Here is an 18,306-nt window from a genome sequence, read left to right on the forward strand (position 1 = left end):
TGTCCACCCATTTCATCATCCTCTTCTATTTTCCACACTATATTTCCAAAAGTATTGGCTCGTCTGCCTTCACACGCATATGAAGTTGAGTGACATCCCATTCTTAATCCACAGGGTTTAATATGATGTTGGCCCACCCTTTGCAGCTATAACAGCTTCAACGCTTCTGGGAAGGCTTTCCACAAGGGTTAGGAGTGTGTTTATGGGAATTTTTGACCGTTCTTCCAGAAGCACATTTGTGAGGTCGGACTCTCTACAAGGTGGACTGACAAGGTAGGAGTGTCTAAGAGAGTGGACAGTGAGTGGACACAGTGTTTAAAAACTCCAGCAGCACTACTGTGTCTGATCCACTCAGACCCGCGCAACACACCACCACCACGTCAGTGTTACCGCAGTGCTGAGAATGATCCACCACCTAAATAGTACCTGCTCTGTGAGGGTGCATGGGGGTCCTGACCACTGAAGAACAGGGTAAAAGGGGGCTAACAAAGTATCAGAGAAACAGATGGACTACAGTCTGTAACTGTAGAACTACAAAGTGCAGCTAGACAGTAAGTGGAGCTGATAAAATGGAGAATGAGGGTAGAAACAAGGAGGTGGTCAGAACGTTAGACTTGATTGCAAGTCTGCAATGGTGTCGCGCCAGATTGTCACGGAGTGAGTCAGAATGGCAGGGGGTCATTTTCAGTAACGAGTCCTGCTTTTGTCTTTGTGGAGACGTCCAACAAATCCATGTGTGGAGCCACCGTGATCAGCGGCAAGATGAACAATTTGTTGTCACACATCCAGAAGGCCTGGTGTCTGTGTGGGGTGCAATTTCATACGATGTCAGATCACCATTGGTCTTCATTACAGGCACTTTGACAGCCCAACGTTACATTAATGAGGTCCTGCAATGGCACTACCTTCTCTAAATGCACACTCTGGTGCTCTATTCTAACAGGACAGCGCTCGTCCACACACTGCTGCCATCTGGAGAGCTTGCCTTGAAGACTCAGATACTATGCCATGGCCAGCTGCATCGCCAGACCCATCCATGACTGAAAATGTGAGGGATGCTACTGGACCTGTTATTAACACTCCACCCCTACCACGAAATCTGGAGGAACTGCGTGAGAATATTCAAGCTGCATGGCAGGACACTATTAGGAACCTTTACAACTCTACGCAGAGATGTCTGGCATGTTGGGTTAGCAAACATGGAGGCACAATGTCACACTGAGAGACACTACTTCTGTAAGCGTAGCTCAAATATCGCCCATATCAGTCTAAATATTTAATCATTTATTGTTCCTAAACTCCTTTATCTTCCTTCTGAATAGTATTACAATTACACAGTGTCAAAGTGGGGATAAAAATCTAGACCTAACCTTCTTATATTCTGTGCTATTATTTTATTTGAACCTCTGTCTCAATGTACCAACAGACATTTGCCTGTTCATCACATGAACATGAATGATGGAGGCTTCTATGTACGTGGAGACCGACTGTCTGCCTTTAGAGACGTCTCGCAGCATAGGCGTCTAGAGAATCTCCTATGACAGAGACCGAACCATAGGATGCACATTCTACACCCCAATAACTCACATAACTCCGGTCTTTTTCTGGGCTACAGGGGGGAGACACTCAGTCTGGCAAGCATAAGCACTGATGTCATCCTCTACCGAAAAAGCTAGTAAGCTTCTAATTACTGCCCCGAACAACAGCAGCTCATTTCACCCATCCCCACCTGAGAGACCGCAACTGTTCAGGACAGGTTGATAAAACCCTGCTGCGGGGTCAACTGCTGTGGGCATAAGGTGCCACTGCGGTTTCTCTGGGTCTGGAAACTGATGTTAAATAAGGCACCACCTGATCCTGCCTCAGCTCCGGGGAGGGTAAACGGGAGAGGAGAAGGGGTGCTGATGCAAAGTCACCTAATAAAAGAAGCTCTGCTTAGAAACAGTGCTGCTGAAAACCGCCCCCAAGAAAAGAAAACATTTCATTTTGTGGGTCAAAGGTGCCCCATGGCAGGCTGTCTGCACAGAACAGAAAATAACTACTCTTACTCTCAAATTTCTGAATACGGCCCAGTTGTGTTCCCCACTCTAGTAGCAACAATCTGAATATGGCTATACGTTACGTAAGCTATGCTCACTACAATGTGTATAGCAGGCCTGAGTTTGGGAACTGCTTATAGAGGAGTTAGATCAAACAGAAGCAAAACACCCATGTACCTCGTACAACACAACAGCCTGGTGTTCGGTGTTCAATTCTCAAACCAGAATGAATAGCACTGTTTTAGCACTGTTTAAAAATACCAGGTGCCAAAATTCTATGATTAATTAACCAAAGAACCAAAATGACTTGGAATAAAATCAAGTTCAATTAACTTCCATTAAAACATTTACATTTATGGCATTAGGCAGACGATTTTATCCAGTGACTTACAATTTTGGCCATTTGTACACAGGTAGGTGAAGGTAGTGTTGGGAGTCTTGCCCAAGGGTAGGGATTGAACCCCAGTCTACAGGCAGAGGGGTTATAAAAAGTAAAGGGTGTTTGGTTCCTTAAAATAAACTCAATTTAGTCCGAAAATTGTTCAGAAAAATCGCTGTTCCAAATCCCACCCCCCCCCACATTGCTTAACCCTAGAGCACTACACAGTAAGACAGTAGTCCCCAAAGCAGCGCCACAGCAAATTTAACAATAAAAGTTGCTGAACCAGAAAAGAAACGATCAGAAAAGAGTAAAGTAGGGCTGAAGGATACTGGCAAAATATATATTTAAAATACGTATTTGCAATTTTCTGTTTAATATTGCGATTATGATTTTAACTGTGAATGTTTTCTATGAACTGATGTATAAGGTTTTTTTTTATTGTTTGTTTTTAATAAGAAGACTTTACATGTTTCTGGCTTGAACTCTTAACACAGAGCACCAGCCTCCCAGTTATTTGCAGCTCACAAGCTCCATGTAATTAGTTTAAATTTCCCTACTTAAACCTCGCAAGGTTAACATTCACATTTAAAAAGACGGTTCTTTAAGGGTTCTTCAGTTTTAAAAAAAAAGGTTCTATATGGAACTATAAAAAAAAAAAACCCTTAGCCTGATTGTGAGACAGTTCTTTTGTACTGTATATGGTTCTATACAGCACCCAAAAGGGACCTGCTACTGTTACTAGCTTGACACTGAAACAGTAGAAGAAGCATTTTGGGTGCAATATAGAACCCTTTTCAAACTGATTCTATATATCATCTCCATCAGTCTGAAGAACCCATTCATGATGCGAGGAACCATTTAATCATGCAAAGGGCTCTTTGAGTGTTCATGGTTCTATATAAAACTATTTTCTTTACTAAGGAACCCTTAAAGAATCAACTTTAACAGTGTAATTGAAAATGGACCATAAGACTAGAACAAAAATTGCAGTTCTTGTGATTTAAAAATGGCACTCTTTAAAAAGGCGATTTCGATATAAAAACAATGAATCTTTCAGTCCTAGAGTACTGTGTACTTTTTCTGCCCATTGAAAGTTGAGAACTTGAAAAAGGGAGTTTAAATAGGGACTAAAATGCACAGCATAAGCAAGATTCTCAGAGAGAGCGTCCAAGCACTGATGAGCAGAATGTCTGACTCAGCACAGAGTTAAATCAGACAAATATCGACCGAGGACGAGATAGACAGAGACAAAGAGACTGGAGATGAGGGGGAAGTGTCTCAGTGTTCAGTGTCTCACAGCTCAAAGTTAGTTTCATCAAACAACACACAGATTGAACTGTAGTACCAAGTCAGACCTGAAAAACGCTCATCAACCCCGCATGTGCCGAGGATGCCATTCAACCCTCTTCCCCACCGCTCCACAGCGCAGACTGATGACGTTTACGGGACATTCGCTGAACAAATGTCATGGTCCATAATGTTACCGTAATACTTCCCAAAATAAAGGCAAATGTGTTCAAAAACCCATACATAGACTTCCACTTAATTATGCTATAAGGTTGTAAAAAAGTTCTGTAATGATGTTAAGGTCGTCTTATTAAAGGCTCCTTGAGTTCCACCGGTGGTTCCAAAACGCACTTTGTCATGTTCTTCATAACTTTCATATTTCATAAGCTACATTCAGAAGCTGGGCGTCGTATGGAGCTGTAACTTCCAGTCAAATAGCTGGTGATGTCATTTTAAACCCTTATAATAAAACAAGCTGAACTCAGTTTGGTTTTCTACTGAAAGTCGACCCGTTTTCCCCCAAATCTGGGCTATAAACTATAAACAGACGGCGTCTCTTCAGTGATCTGCTCTGTAAACATTACTTTTATAAAATAACACAGAGCTTCTGAGATTTTTGGCTTTCAGCACTAAATTGTAAGCCTATGTGATCATAAAACAGGTTCTGTTAATTTACGAAAAATATATAAATAAAATAAAATAAAAATTTATTTTATAGTACATTTATTTCATGCAGTTACTGAATAATTTGCCTTAAGATGGACCAACCAAAACCAAAAATATACCCTGGAGAATAAGAGGGTTAAGCAAAAGAGGGCTAACTTTCTCCTCTCGGCCCCCCGTCCCACACTCACTCCTTAAGATGATCTTGGCATGGCTGATCTTTTGCTGCTGGAAGCGGCTCACTCGGGGGGCAGGCATGATGGGGCAGCTGCCTCTGCTGTGGTCCTCTCTCTGAAAACTTCCTGCCTCCTGCCCTTCTAATAGAAGCAAGGTGGAAAATGTGTTGCTTCACAGCAGACCACCTCGGTCAGAACTGAAGACCACTATAATTAAGCCCGGTCCCTTCAAAAACAAGGCCGCCTCCAGCTCGGTGGGAGAGCAAGCTGCACTAAACTTCACTCAGCTGTTTTGACACGGGAAGAACTGAGGAACACCCAGCGATGAGACGTTCTGGGTCTGAGGAGCATGATCTCATCAATAAAGAGTTTACCCTGTGACGTCACTTCCTGTCATGACTTTCTCAAAATGGTCTGCTGCTGCAACTGAGATCATGTGGTGGTCCAGAAACAAACACATACCAGACGCTGGGTACCCTATATTCCTGCCTACACCCCCTCTTTACCAAGCCAGAAAAAAACAAAAAACAAAACACTCTTTTTGGCTCAAGAATGCTGGTGGTCTCTAAGTGACCACCCACCAACCTCTTCTTGAAGGGATTGCGCTTATAAACTTCTGAGGGTCCTTTAAGAGGGGAAACTGGACAAACACCTGTCTCCATATCTAGTAAAATGTGAAAACGACCTTCTCTTAGACTTCTAGAGACAGCAGGGCTCTGAAGAGACACAGCAGGCAATGCTGATAGTCTGTATGTGTCGACACAGATGAGGTCATGCCATCCCACACATTTGACCCTTATTCTCTCTGTCGACAGGCCATCACAACAGAGTATTTATACCTCAAAAGAAGGCACATCAATCTAACTCCTGACACATGACTGCTTGTGTAGCTGCGGTAAGCCTACTGGTTGAGGCAGAAGGCTATATGCAAGCCAGTGACCAGGACCTAAAAATAAGAATCGCAGTAAGGTGTTGATCTTCAGCTCCTGAGTAGGCACCATTCAACAGTTCCTTAAAGGGACATTCAAGCCTAAAACTAGTGTTTATTGTATTATTTGTTGTGTTGTGTAGTACGTAGTGCATTATACTCTCTAGCTTCATCCATTTAAAAGAATTCACAAATTTACATACTGTTTTCATGTTTTCGTTGATCTCTCACTACAATGCTCAGCATGAATGATGCAAGAAAATCAACCAACCCTAATCTAATCCTGACTGCCCTAACCAGTGAACTGTAGGCTAAAGAATACACTCAAATTAGCATAAAAGTGTAACTCTTATCATGGTCAGCAAACAAATTTGCAAAGTAAACAGCAATTCTATATTCATTCAGTACAAAAACGATACCAGAGAACAGAATTTTACTCTTTCAACCAGAAAAAGAGACAAAAACTGAGGTGACGTATCTAGATAGCCAGGCAGCTAGCCATGCAAACCTAGTTGTCCTCCTATGGCTGCAATAGGATACTCTGGCAGTAACATTAACCATATGATTTCCTTCTGTATTAACCTGTTAACCAGGACGGTGGGGCTATAAGACACTCCCATCTACTGAATTGAATTCAGCACACTTTGGAGTTAAACTTCTGCATTTAACCCATCCGTGTAGTGAAACACCCAAATACATGCACACTATTGAGCGCACACACCACGGTGCAGTGAGCACACTTGCCCGGAGCGGTGGGCAGCCCTATCTACGGCGCCCGGGGAGCAATTTAGGTGCCTTGCTCAAGGGCACTTCAGCCATGGACAGTCAGCCGAGGGGACCTTCCAGTCACAGGGCTGGTTCCCTAACCTCCAGCCCATGCCTGCACCTCATTGTCACACTGTCATAGTTTTTAGTCACAGACTATGACTTGGCAAAAACTAGGAATCTTGTATAAACCTATTCTTTCCACTCAACAGCGGTATAGACGGGGAAAAAATGTTGACTGAGCTTTTATGGATCTGGAGCTCAGCTCAGTTCACTGTATAACTGTATACTCTGGCAGATCATCGCCCAGTATTTTAAAAATAACCTGTAAAATGTGCAGCTACTTTTTTATTTACAGTAAAAATTTACACATCAACACAACATGCAGCGATTCAGCACTGTTGATTGGATGACCATAAAAAACAAACAAAATAAGAAGTGTCCCAGAATGCAAAAAAGCTAAAACTTCAAAAATATCATTCTTAAAGTCCTCTTACATCACCGTTACACTCAGTGAACCGTAACTATTAAAACAACCAGTTTACATTTTTAAGTCAAGATGATTTTTGTTTTAAAGTGGTGCAGATTTGCCTTTTTACTGAGATTTCAGGCTCTCACACATTCATTCATTCTCTCTCTCCCCGTGTCTCTCTCCCCGTGTCTCTCTCCCCGTGTCTCTCTCCCCGTGTCTCTCTCCCCGTGTCTCTCTCTCCCTATACAGTTCTCTCTATCATATACTGTTTACTGAAGTAGCCGAGTAGGAATATCAACATCTTATACAGTCGACAACTGCATATCAATTCAAACAAAGTCCAATTGAGTCAAATATGTGTCAGTTTTCTCTTTTTAGATCACGTCATGTGAAACAACTTCGCTCTGACTCACTTTCTTCTCTGACTGCTGTGTCTCGCCTCATCCCTCCGAAGTCTGAGCATCACTCAGTCCAGTCTCAGTGCACATCATAATGGACGGATGGCTGAGTAGATTCATGTGCGATATTTACACTGCATGCAATTGGTCTGAGTCTCTCGGCCACTAAAGCTACTGTAAAGGTTAGAAAAGTTACGTTGAAATTTTATTATTCTCCATAGTTTATTGATTTTAGGTCCTGGTCCGCATAGGACAACGTCCGGGTCTGGACTCTGACTCCGCCCAATAGTGACCTCTGCTCTAAACAGCTGAGATATGAGCTCAACTCAACTCTAAAAAGACCCTCATGATTCTATTCCGACGTTGGAAATTTGTCTGCGACAGTGAAATTGCTTGTTTGCTGCAAGTCCGGTGTTCTGACAAATTGTGCTACCTTGTCGAAATGTCCTCCCAAAACACACATTTTTAGGTAGCCCTCAACATAAAACTGTAGGTAGGATGTTTTGATGGCCCAAATAACCCCATCAGAAATATTAAGTTACTGCACTACAGTAAACATCTACACATGCACAGTAGGACCACTTGATGGGTAGGACAAATTGTTAGAACACAGTCATTAACCAGACGCACTTCTTTAAAGCTCCTTTCACCTTCAACTTACATCGACTGGAAAATGTCTCTAGGTGCTACTGCAGCATTGCTGCAGGATGTTGTAGGCATATTGATGGCAGATAGGAAGGGTTAAAATACTGAATTTTGGCCCGAGTTTCCCATTAACCATTTCCTAAGCATACATAACTGTCCTAACTCCCTCTCAAACTCTCTCTCCTTTCTGTTCCAGGTGCTCACTCACTCCAGCTCCACACTTTTTCCCATATTAGGGAAAACAATGTAGCCAGACCATGAGTAATAAGACACTCAGGTTGACCTGAGCTGAAGGGGGTCTTAGCTGAATTTCCACAAACCCAGGTCCCGCTTCAGTGTGCAAGTGTCTTAAGGTGAAGCGGTGCGACATTCCACAATGTGAGAACGCACACATCGCTGGTTAAGTTCGGGTATTGAAGAGATCGACCTACATGCTTTGCTGACATCTGACATCAGTACTTCAGGGAACTTCTCTTCCCAGTGACAGACCACAAACACCTGCTCACCTGTGTCAGACAGATCACCCTTTTGTTCATGAATTTTTTTTTAACCAGGCAATTCCGAGGAAGAAGGGTTGGGAGCTCACAATAGCTCAATTCAGGCTAACCTGAGAACAAGGTGCGCTCATAAAACTCAGAGCTGCCTTCAGGGTGTGGTTCATCCGGTTTTTATATACGCTACTGTTAAGCCTGCTTGCACGAGACCTCCAGCAATGATAAACAACCGTAAAGCGAGCCTTGTCATCAAGAACTGTGCGGATTAGCCAAGTGTGAAAGATCCCGTGTCCTCCTGGCAACAGCATTTATTTTAAAAACTCAGACAAATGTCTGTCTGGCATCTCTGGTGTCAGATCAACAACACCACACATGTGACCCTGTGCTGAGCATTAAACTCCGCTAAACTTAGTCACACAAACATGCGCAGGATTTGGAAATAAGTGCCACGCCACGTACCTTCCGACTCCCATCCGAAGTACGACCATGCAGGTCATGGATGCTGCATAGATACAACAAATTAATATACACCTCCCCCTCCTCCTGACCACAAGTTCCCTCTTGTTTATACTCTAGAGATGGCTCACAGTCTAGTGACCACTGCACAAAAGGATTACTAGCATTAGCCAAGCTGCAGCCATCCACATAGCAGCGCATGACCACAAGGCACTGACAAAGGGCACAACAAACCAAAATATATTCACTAGCATCCTCAAACAAAACAGTGAGTGACCGCACTGTCACTGCTCCAGCGTCTGTGTTTAGACACGGAATAAAAATATCTTGTTGTGTATCATGACGGTATTTTAGGGCCTCACCTCAGGTGACTGATTGATGAAAACATTGCTTGCTTTGGACTGTGGACTAATCCTCTGGTCAGGAATGCCACATGAAGCCTATCAACAGGGGGTGTTGAGTGTTTCTGTACTTAAAATATTTTGTATTGTCATCTTTGCTGTCCTCTGGCTAGCTCCCATATCTGCTTCTGTGCCATATGTTAGGTCTATAACAGGCATAGTGGCCCACTCCATACAGAGGCAAGCACAGACAAAGCACAGTCATTTGGGCAAAATGGCATAATTTGGAGAATGCGTATGAAGAATACTGCCCAATTTAGCTTCTACGTGAGAGGTACGTCGCAGGATCGCTTTGGGTAGGACTCATTTGGGTAAAGCATGTGGGGTATTGAGAACAACATTGATGGATTGATTGGTAATTGTGTCAAACTGAAGAGACTAAGGCTACGTTTACACAAGTCAAGAGGCTTTTGTCATTCCATCTATGTACAAGTACACAGTGGAGTGAAATTACGTTCCTCCAGGAACAACACGGTGCAACATGGAACACAAAGTACAAAGTGCGAACGTGCAGATACAGCGTTCAAACAAAAATTAAAGATCACAGGTGAAGGTGGTCCAAATCTGATTTTCTCACTAAATCCTTTTTTGTTTGGTTGTTTACAGTGTCTTTTAAATATGATCTGTATGCCACATCGATCTGAACAGATCAGCTCCTAAACTGAGCCACATGTGCAAAAGAACAGGGCTTCATGCGGTTCTTCCCCAATTAAACAATCACAATCGCCAACAAATGCCAGTTGCTCCTGGAGGTTCAGCTTCATCTTCACCAGCATCACAGGAGCATCATGAAGCTTTACCGACTGACAGCTGGGCTCATCACCCAGAACGTGTTCCAGCTCGCTGTAAAAAGGGTGCGGTCACTTCTTTGGTTCTCATTCTTTAACCTTATATAAGGGTTCAAAATGACATCACCATCTATTTGACCGGAAAGAAGAGTTAAAGCCTCATACGACGCCCAGCTTCTGAATGTAGCTTATAAAATATGATAGTTAGGAAAAATATGACTAAGTGCGTTTTGGAACCACCGGTGGTTCTAAGGAGTTTAAGAGGTTAAACTTTGCTTTCAGACTTAACTGTTCTTTGATGGTGGAGCCTCGTTCTCCTATGGCCGCATTCAGCTCTTTCTTTCCAAACATAGAGTGGTTGCGATAAGTGCTCAGAAAAACGTTTGAGTCTCAACAGCATCAAAATTATGCCGAATGTCAAGCTGGACTGACGTAAAAGTTGCAAGAATTTCGATCTGGCTGTTCAGACCGAGTTGCATTGCCGCAGATCGAATATGGATTGGATTTCAGTACCACGTATAAAAGTGTCTCAAATCGGAATTGAAAATGTCCGATTCAGTGTGTTTTTTGCTGTTAGCACTGACACACAGAGACACATCTGTATCACATATGAAGAAGATGATCAGATTTGTGCCCCTTTTACCTGCTATGTGAACAAAGCCTAAGAGCAGCAGTGCTGTACTACAGAACAAAACCAGGACAAATAACCCATTAAACGCTCATTTTAGGCCAGGGTGTTTCTTTAAATGAAAACATAGCAACTAGTGACCCAGTGGAACCACCAAAAACCAGTTCACATTCCTGGTTACATCAATATAATGTAATGCGAATGTACTTCCAATTTTTCATGAAGCTCATTAAATCAAAGTAAACCAGGAGGGTCAACATAATAACAAAATCTTTCAGGAGTGCATGGATTGCTGGGTTTTGTAGGCCACAGAGAAACCTTTTGCAACTCAGGCATGGCTCCAAGCTGACTCCATAGCTCCTACATTCGTTAGGAAGGTTCCAGCACAGGGCTCTATCCAACTCCACTGCTGCCGTAAACAGCTTAATGCAGACAATGGCGCACGAGCGGGAGAGAGCCAATTAGGCCGTCCAGCACAAGCTGAACCGCCTGGGAGCGTCCTGCTCCCTGGTAAGGCCAGTTTAACAATGCTTCCAAAAAGAGGTGGGGGGGAGGGGGGGGGGGTGTTGGGGGGCAAAGCAGAAAAAGAAAAAACATGCAGTCTTCGTGCCAGAGACCCAAAGGCATTACGCTAACTCAGCAGAGCTACCATGCTGCACACTCAAACTCAACCCAGCCAGTAAAAACAGAGGGAGAGGAAAGAAGAACAATGCCGTACGATGAGCGATTAGTAGTTACACATGAACACCACATGCAATGACCCTGTATCTACTAGGGCTGGACAATAAAACACTAACGCGATAAGACAGGTTCGATAAATTCTTTTAGTCTATGGTTCTATATAGCAACAAAAGGGTTTGACTGCTGTTAAGATGTCAGGCCTGCACCAATATCAGAACCCTTTTTGGTGCTATATAGGACCATTTTCAAAAAGGTTCTGTATAGAACCCTACACAACACATTCGCCATCAATCTGAATCATTTCAGGATGCAAATAGTTCTTTAAATGTTCATGGTTCCATAAAGAACCACAGTCTTGATGATTATTTGCATGGTTAAATGGCTCTAAAGATTGATCAAGGACGTCTTGTATAGGGTTCTATATAGCAAAAAAAAAAAAAAAAAAAAAAAGGTTCCACTGTTAAGTTGTCAAGCTTGCAGCAGAACCCTTTCGGCACTGTATAGAACCATTTTCGAAAAGGTTTTGTGTAGAACCCTATACGACACTTTGCCATCAATCTGAAGAACGAGAGGGTGAAAATGGCCCCGGGTGAAAAAAACGTCTCAGCTGAGTCGTCCTTAAGGAAGCGAGACATGACCAGCGCACAGGTTCCCAGAGGGATTTAGAGGGTGAGATTAAAACAATGCGTTGCTAAGGTTCTCACCGAGATCCAGACTCGTGCTCATTAAGTGACAACCATAGATAAGAGAGAGGCCACAGCTAAGCACCTCACCCCGTTCTAAAACAGCTGAGATGTCTTATGCCTATGGGCTTCAATTGTGTGATAATCAGCACATCAGTGAAGAAGGCATAATTAACACCACTTTGCATAATTAAGCACATCACTATCAGGTAATTAATAGATGGTAATAAAGCGAGTGGATCTGCAGCTTCCTGGGGCGATAACAGGAGCCCAGCAGAGTGAACTGATCACTCTCCATGCGTGGAGAACAGTGACAAAGCGCTAAAGGACACGGAGAAGGGGACGAGATGCTGCCTGTGGATGCCCATATGACAGACAGCCAAGCAGAACACAAGTTTAACACGGACAAATTAGGGCTCTAATGTACTTGATAACCAGGCAAACAGAGGACAAAAGTTTGGCGACGTCTTGTCCTCTTGTGAAAATTAATGAACATTTGATTTCCACTTATTTTTCAAGACAAACGCCCAGTCCCATTTCTTAATTTAATCCCTACCCCTTGTTTTCGAGTGTCACCGTAACCCCTTGGAACAAGGGGTAGTGTTTGAAATCTTGCCCTATGAAATGGGACAAGGCCATGAGCTGCTGCTATAATTTTCTGGATTGTTGTTTTGAGATAAGTAACTAATTTCAAGATGATAATTCTGTTATGCTGTGATAAGATAAATAACTCATTACCTCAAAATAACTACACTTGACACGTTATCTCACGATAACAATCCAGAAAATAATAACTACCTCATGGCCTCTCCTGACTTCCGCACCAACAAGAGCAGATCATTCATTTACACCCCCGAGAATGTGTTCACCGTCAAACTTGTGCACTCGAGAAAGTGGTACGAAGCACAACCAACGGTACAAACTGTTCAATATGTTGATTGCCATTACAAATTTCAACCACAGGGGCCTCCAAATCCCCAAATCTGATAGTGCAGTTTTAAGTTACTGCAAATGAACAAAGAAACCACACTTACTATACTTACATGTAGTCCATAGCTGCTGCTTCTTTCAGCCAAAAAAAGAGGAATAAATAGCAGAACCTTTACTTTCAAGTTGTTCTAATATAACAGGGGTCTTTCATTAAAATTCCGGTCCGGTTAGAGAAAATTTCCTCAAGCAAAGGACCAGAACATCATAAGCTCTAACTTGCATCATGACTCAGTGCCATATATTGTTTACTGAAGTAGCCTAGTAGGAATATCAACATCTTATACAGTCAACAACAATGTCAAATCAAATCAAGTACAATTCAGTGATATTTCAATAACCTTTATTGTCAGTTTTCTCTTTTTAGATCACGACATGTAAAATGATCCGACTCACTTTCTTGTCCGACTGCTGTGTCTCGCCTCGTCCCTCCCCTGTCTGTGCGTCACTCGAGTCTCAGTGCTCATCGTGATGGACAGTTCTGATTGGCTGAGTAGCGTCAAGTCTGATTTACAACGCATGCGATTGGTCTGTGAGTCTCCTGGGTTGCTAAAACGGTACCATAAGACTAGAAAAGCTGTGCCGATTAAAACAGGACCACAATGATGAAATTAAATAATTCTCCATAGTTTATCGGTTATAGGTCCAGGTTCACATAGGACAGCGCCAGGGTCCAGACTCTGACCGAGGTCTGCCTATTAGTATAACAACAATCACTCTAGTTCTGTTACCCAGCTATACCCGTTGATGGTGATGATAAAGCTAGTAAACACCCACAGCGGAGCTATAATTTCAACAACTTAAGTGCGTTCCACTCCATCATCTTGCACAGCAATTTCCATAACAAAGCTCAGAAGCCCCAACACACGGCTTTCTGAAGTGTCTACTCTGTGTTGCTAGTCTGGTAATGTGGGAGACGCAGAACAGCGCAGTATGCTGTGGCTCAGGATTCACTGGTGATGCATATCTTGCCAGAGAGGGAGTGTCCTGAACCAAAACAAAGCCTCATCTGTTCCTGACAGAGCACCAGTTTCAGCAATGAACTCCACTGGCCTGGTAAGAACAGTGGGCCCAGTATGGCTGCGACACCCTGCTGTGACCACTAGACAGACAAGAGTAACACATGCAGAAAACACACACATACACAGGAGGCCTCTATACATATACAAAATGAGCCCCTCCCCACACACACACCAAAGCCCCAGTGACCAGCCTCAGTCAGCCTAATTACAGTTAATTGAGCACAACAGGCTGAGCCAGGCTCGAACTAAACACATGACCTCACTAACCGAGCGAAGACAAAAGTGCAATTCTGCTGTGCAGAGCACACCAGCGCAGAACACAAACAATCGCAAATTATTTTCAAAGTAAACAAATTACTTTCCAGCTAAGTATAATGAATGCGCAAATATGACAAAATAATAAATAGCCCTACCTCGTTCTATTACATCACTGCAAACTCCAAAGCCTTTCACGGATTAAGAACTGCATGGTTTTTTTTCCCCCTTCATTTCCTTTCTTACACATTTTAAGACTCCACTCAGCTTTCAGACCCCTTATGCTGACTGTTACGAAATATAATGCACACAGCTTGGATCCTTCAGCTACGGAGAGGGCTGATCTTAATCTCACCTGCATCCTGAGAGTTCAGCACCTCCAGGGCATGCATCATGGCACTAGCAAACACGTTAGCGTCCTCCTTGCTGCCGAAGTTAAGGCCGTACACCTGCCGTGCGTCCCGCCACTGGTGGAAGGTCTGCGTGGCCTGGTTATATTTCAGCCCCTTGGGAATGGCACAGTTTATCACCACCTATGGAGAGCATGAGAACAACATGAGGAGTGCTGCAGTGATGGGTTTTGGGATTAACCATTTTATATAGCTATTTTTGACTGCTACTTAGACATGGCACACTGATAACCAGTACTGGAATCAGGCCAATATACACTCACTGGCCACTTTATTAGGTACACCTTGCTAATGAAAGGCTGGACCCCCTTTTGCCTTCAGAACTGCCTTCATTCTTCGTGGCATACTTTCCTCAGAGATTTTGGTTGGTTATTTGAGTGACCGTTGCCTTTCTATCTTCTCCTCTGACCCCTCACATCAACAAGGCATTTTCATCCACACAACTGCCGCTCACTGGATATTTTCTCTTTCCCATTCTCTATAAACCTTAGAGATGAGTGTGCATGAAAATCCCAGTAGATCAGCAGTTTCTGAAATACTCAGACCAGCCCGTCTGGCACCAACAACCACGCCACGTTCAAAGTCACTTAAATCCCCTTTCTTCCCCCATTCTGATGCTCGGTGTGCACTTCAGCAAGTTGTCTTGACCACCTCTACATGCCTAAATGCATTGAGTTGTGGCCAACTCAGGTGGCTGATTAGCTATTTGTGTTAACAAGCAACTGAACAGGTCTCGTATGACTTTTCTTGCTGTGGCTGCCAGATTCATATCAGGGGCGCAACGAATATTCGACTTAATTGACTAAAATCGACGACCAAATTAGCTGGCAACTAATTTAGTAGTCGATTTGTTGTTACGCGTCTTTCTCGCGCTCACTAGGAACGTTTTGACATCACTGCAAACTGGAGACGTTACAGAGCAATAGCAGCCTCAAGAACAAGAAGTGCGGGACAACTTCACGCTAAACTGGGTCCGTAGGGCTATTCGTAAAACCAACCTCCTCCATGCTGGAACATCTGAGAGGAGACGTCGACTCACTGGATGAATAACATTATGTCATGAATAAGACATGTCGTGTCCCAAACCGCATACTAGCTCACAGAATAATGTGTGACAATAGCACATGTACCATTAGGAGTGCACTCATTAGAGTAGTGTTTGAAATACAGAAGTGTGTGGTTTGGGACGTGGCGATAATGTTATTGTTAAATTCTGGCCTATTTCATGTTAGAAGCTGAGCTGGAACACTTCTGTTTCGAAATGCAGGTTCTCTTGAATCATTAAGGGAGATGGAACAGAGAAGCAGGTACCTTGTTTACTTTAATGATAATGTTTATACTTTTAAACACTGAATAGTTGTCTTGATGCTGAGGACACCTGTGCGTTCGAATTCGGCGAACACAGGAGAGCTTTCTGCTCTCCATGAACATTTGGCTCCACTCGCTTCACACGATTTAAAGAGGTGGTTCTAGGTGCACACAGCGAAGCTGGAAAGGGTTAAATCATTCAAATTGAACTGTTTATAGAGACATTTGCCACAATCTTTTGCCGCTTTCCCCTCCTCTACATCAGAGCGCGTCTCCTCTGCAGTGGGGACTATCTGCTCTCAGAGGACAGCGAGACTCTCACAGGAACACAGTGAGATGCTGACTATCCTCCGTTTCACTAAAGACTTGTGATTGTAAAATTTAGCTGCAGCAGAGTGTAGACAGACAGACAGCAGACAGACAGCAGACAGACAGCAGACAGACAGCACAGATCACAGACTGCACGGTTTACATTTTAAATTTTGATTTTTGTATTTACTTGATTAGGAAATGGAAACTGATTTAGTTTTGTTATATTTTTTGCTGCTACTCTGCACATTCTTGGTTTTAAACTTTGAGAGGAAATATATATTGGAGTTTTTGTATATATTGGAGTTTTTTGATCTTAAAGTTCATTAAAACAGTGAATTCATGAATGTTATTCATCTTTGTCTTCAATGTTAGTCAGCAAATACATAAAACAACCTCAAACTTAATTTAAGAGCCAATTGCTACATAAGTTATTTGATAACGGCGTAATGTATAATCGACTATTCATTTCAGTAATCGACAGATAAATCGACTGTCAAATTAGTCATTTGTTGCAGCCCTAATTCATATGGGAGGCAAATCCAGCCAAAAAAAATATGTGAATGCAAACCTGCGTTTGCCATTTCTTTTTCCAAAAGTCGGTGCAAATATCCTGCCAAAATTGAAAATGAAATACCTACATTTGCAATTTCATTTTTCAAAAAAAAAAAAAAAAAAGTTTGTGTTAGATATGCAGCCCATTGCTATGAAAAAGACATGACTTTAGTTTTGATGCATAATAAATCATGATGTTTGTTGAAAAGTCCACACAACCCTGAAAACATCCCTAACCCTAACCCTATCCAAGTCACATTAAGGGAAAAAAAACGGATTTGTGCCTCTTCAATCTGGTAAATTGAACGTGGCCCAAGTATCATGATATTACAGTTCTGTCATATCGCCCAGCTCTACATATAAGTTATGTTCTTGTCTATAAATTTCTTGACAATGTCTTTTATTAGTCATTTGAGTGTAGTACATAGTGCATTTACCTGGCATTCTTAACTGAAATACTTCTTCTTTCAGCTGCTCCCTTTAGGGGTCGCCACAGTGGATCATCTGCCTCCCTCTTGCCTTATCCACTGCCTCCTCTACTCTTACACCAACCTCCATGTCCACCTTCACTACATCCATAAACCTTCTCTGAGGTCTACCTCTTCTCCTTCTACCCGGCAGCTCCATCTCCAACATTCTTTGACCAATATATCCACTATTCCTCCTCAACACATGTCCAAACCATCTCAACCTGGCCTATCTGGCTTTATCTCCAAACTGCTCCACCTTCACTGTCCTTCTGATCTGCTCATTTCTAATCTTGTCCATCCTTGTCACTCCCAACGAAAATCTCAGGATCTTCATCTCCGCCACCTCCAGCTCAGCCTCCTGTCTTTTAGACAGAGCCACAGTCTCCAAACCATACATCATAGCAGGACGCACTACTGTCTTGTAAACCTTCCCTTTCACTCCTGCTGCTATCCTTCTGTCACACATCAGCCCTGACACCCATCTCCACCCATTCCATCCTGCCTGCTCCCTCTTCTTCACATCTTTTCTACACTGTCCATTGCTCTGGATGGTTGACCCAAGATATTTATTCTTAAATGAAATACAAGCACCAAAAAGAAAAAAAAGAAAAAATTACAAGAAAAAAATGTTGATTGCAGTATTCAATCAGACTGGCAAAATATCTCTGCATGTAAACACAGCCAGTGTCATAAGATGAGCACCTCATAAGTGAGGTGCTCAGAATGTCACAATAATCTTTGCCAACCTTCCAATTGCATGTTTGATTCCAAAAAGGGCACAACTGGATTTATGTGATGTGAAATGTTAAATGCAAGTAACTGCATTCATAGTTTTCTGATAGTAAAATCTGTTCCAACTTACCAGAAAACACAAACATCATAATTTATTGTACATCATGAAAACTTTAAGGCTACGTTCACATTACAAGCCTCGTTGCTCAAATCCGATCTCTCGGACACGATGGTTCACACTCGTTTAGGTAAGTGACTCAAATCAGTCAGTGTGAAAAAACGTCCTGAAATGAGCCTCATGAGCTCCTCCTTCTCAGTAACGTCACATGACAATCACTGCATCATCAGCACAAACTAACGAGCAGAACGAGC

The 18,306-nt window shown here is 42.7% G+C and overlaps 1 protein-coding gene across 1 annotated transcript in view; it reads right to left on the reverse strand.

The window, feature by feature from the left end:
• The window catches only part of enah (ENAH actin regulator), a 113,318-nt gene that overhangs the window by 57,597 nt on the left and 37,415 nt on the right, over window positions 1-18,306 (reverse strand). The window contains 1 exon segment of the mRNA XM_017719896.2: window positions 14,506-14,683. Within this exon segment, the coding sequence (XP_017575385.2) occupies window positions 14,506-14,683 (178 nt within the window).

Source organism: Pygocentrus nattereri, chromosome 4 (assembly GCF_015220715.1).
Source record: "Pygocentrus nattereri isolate fPygNat1 chromosome 4, fPygNat1.pri, whole genome shotgun sequence".
NCBI lineage: Eukaryota > Metazoa > Chordata > Actinopteri > Characiformes > Serrasalmidae > Pygocentrus > Pygocentrus nattereri.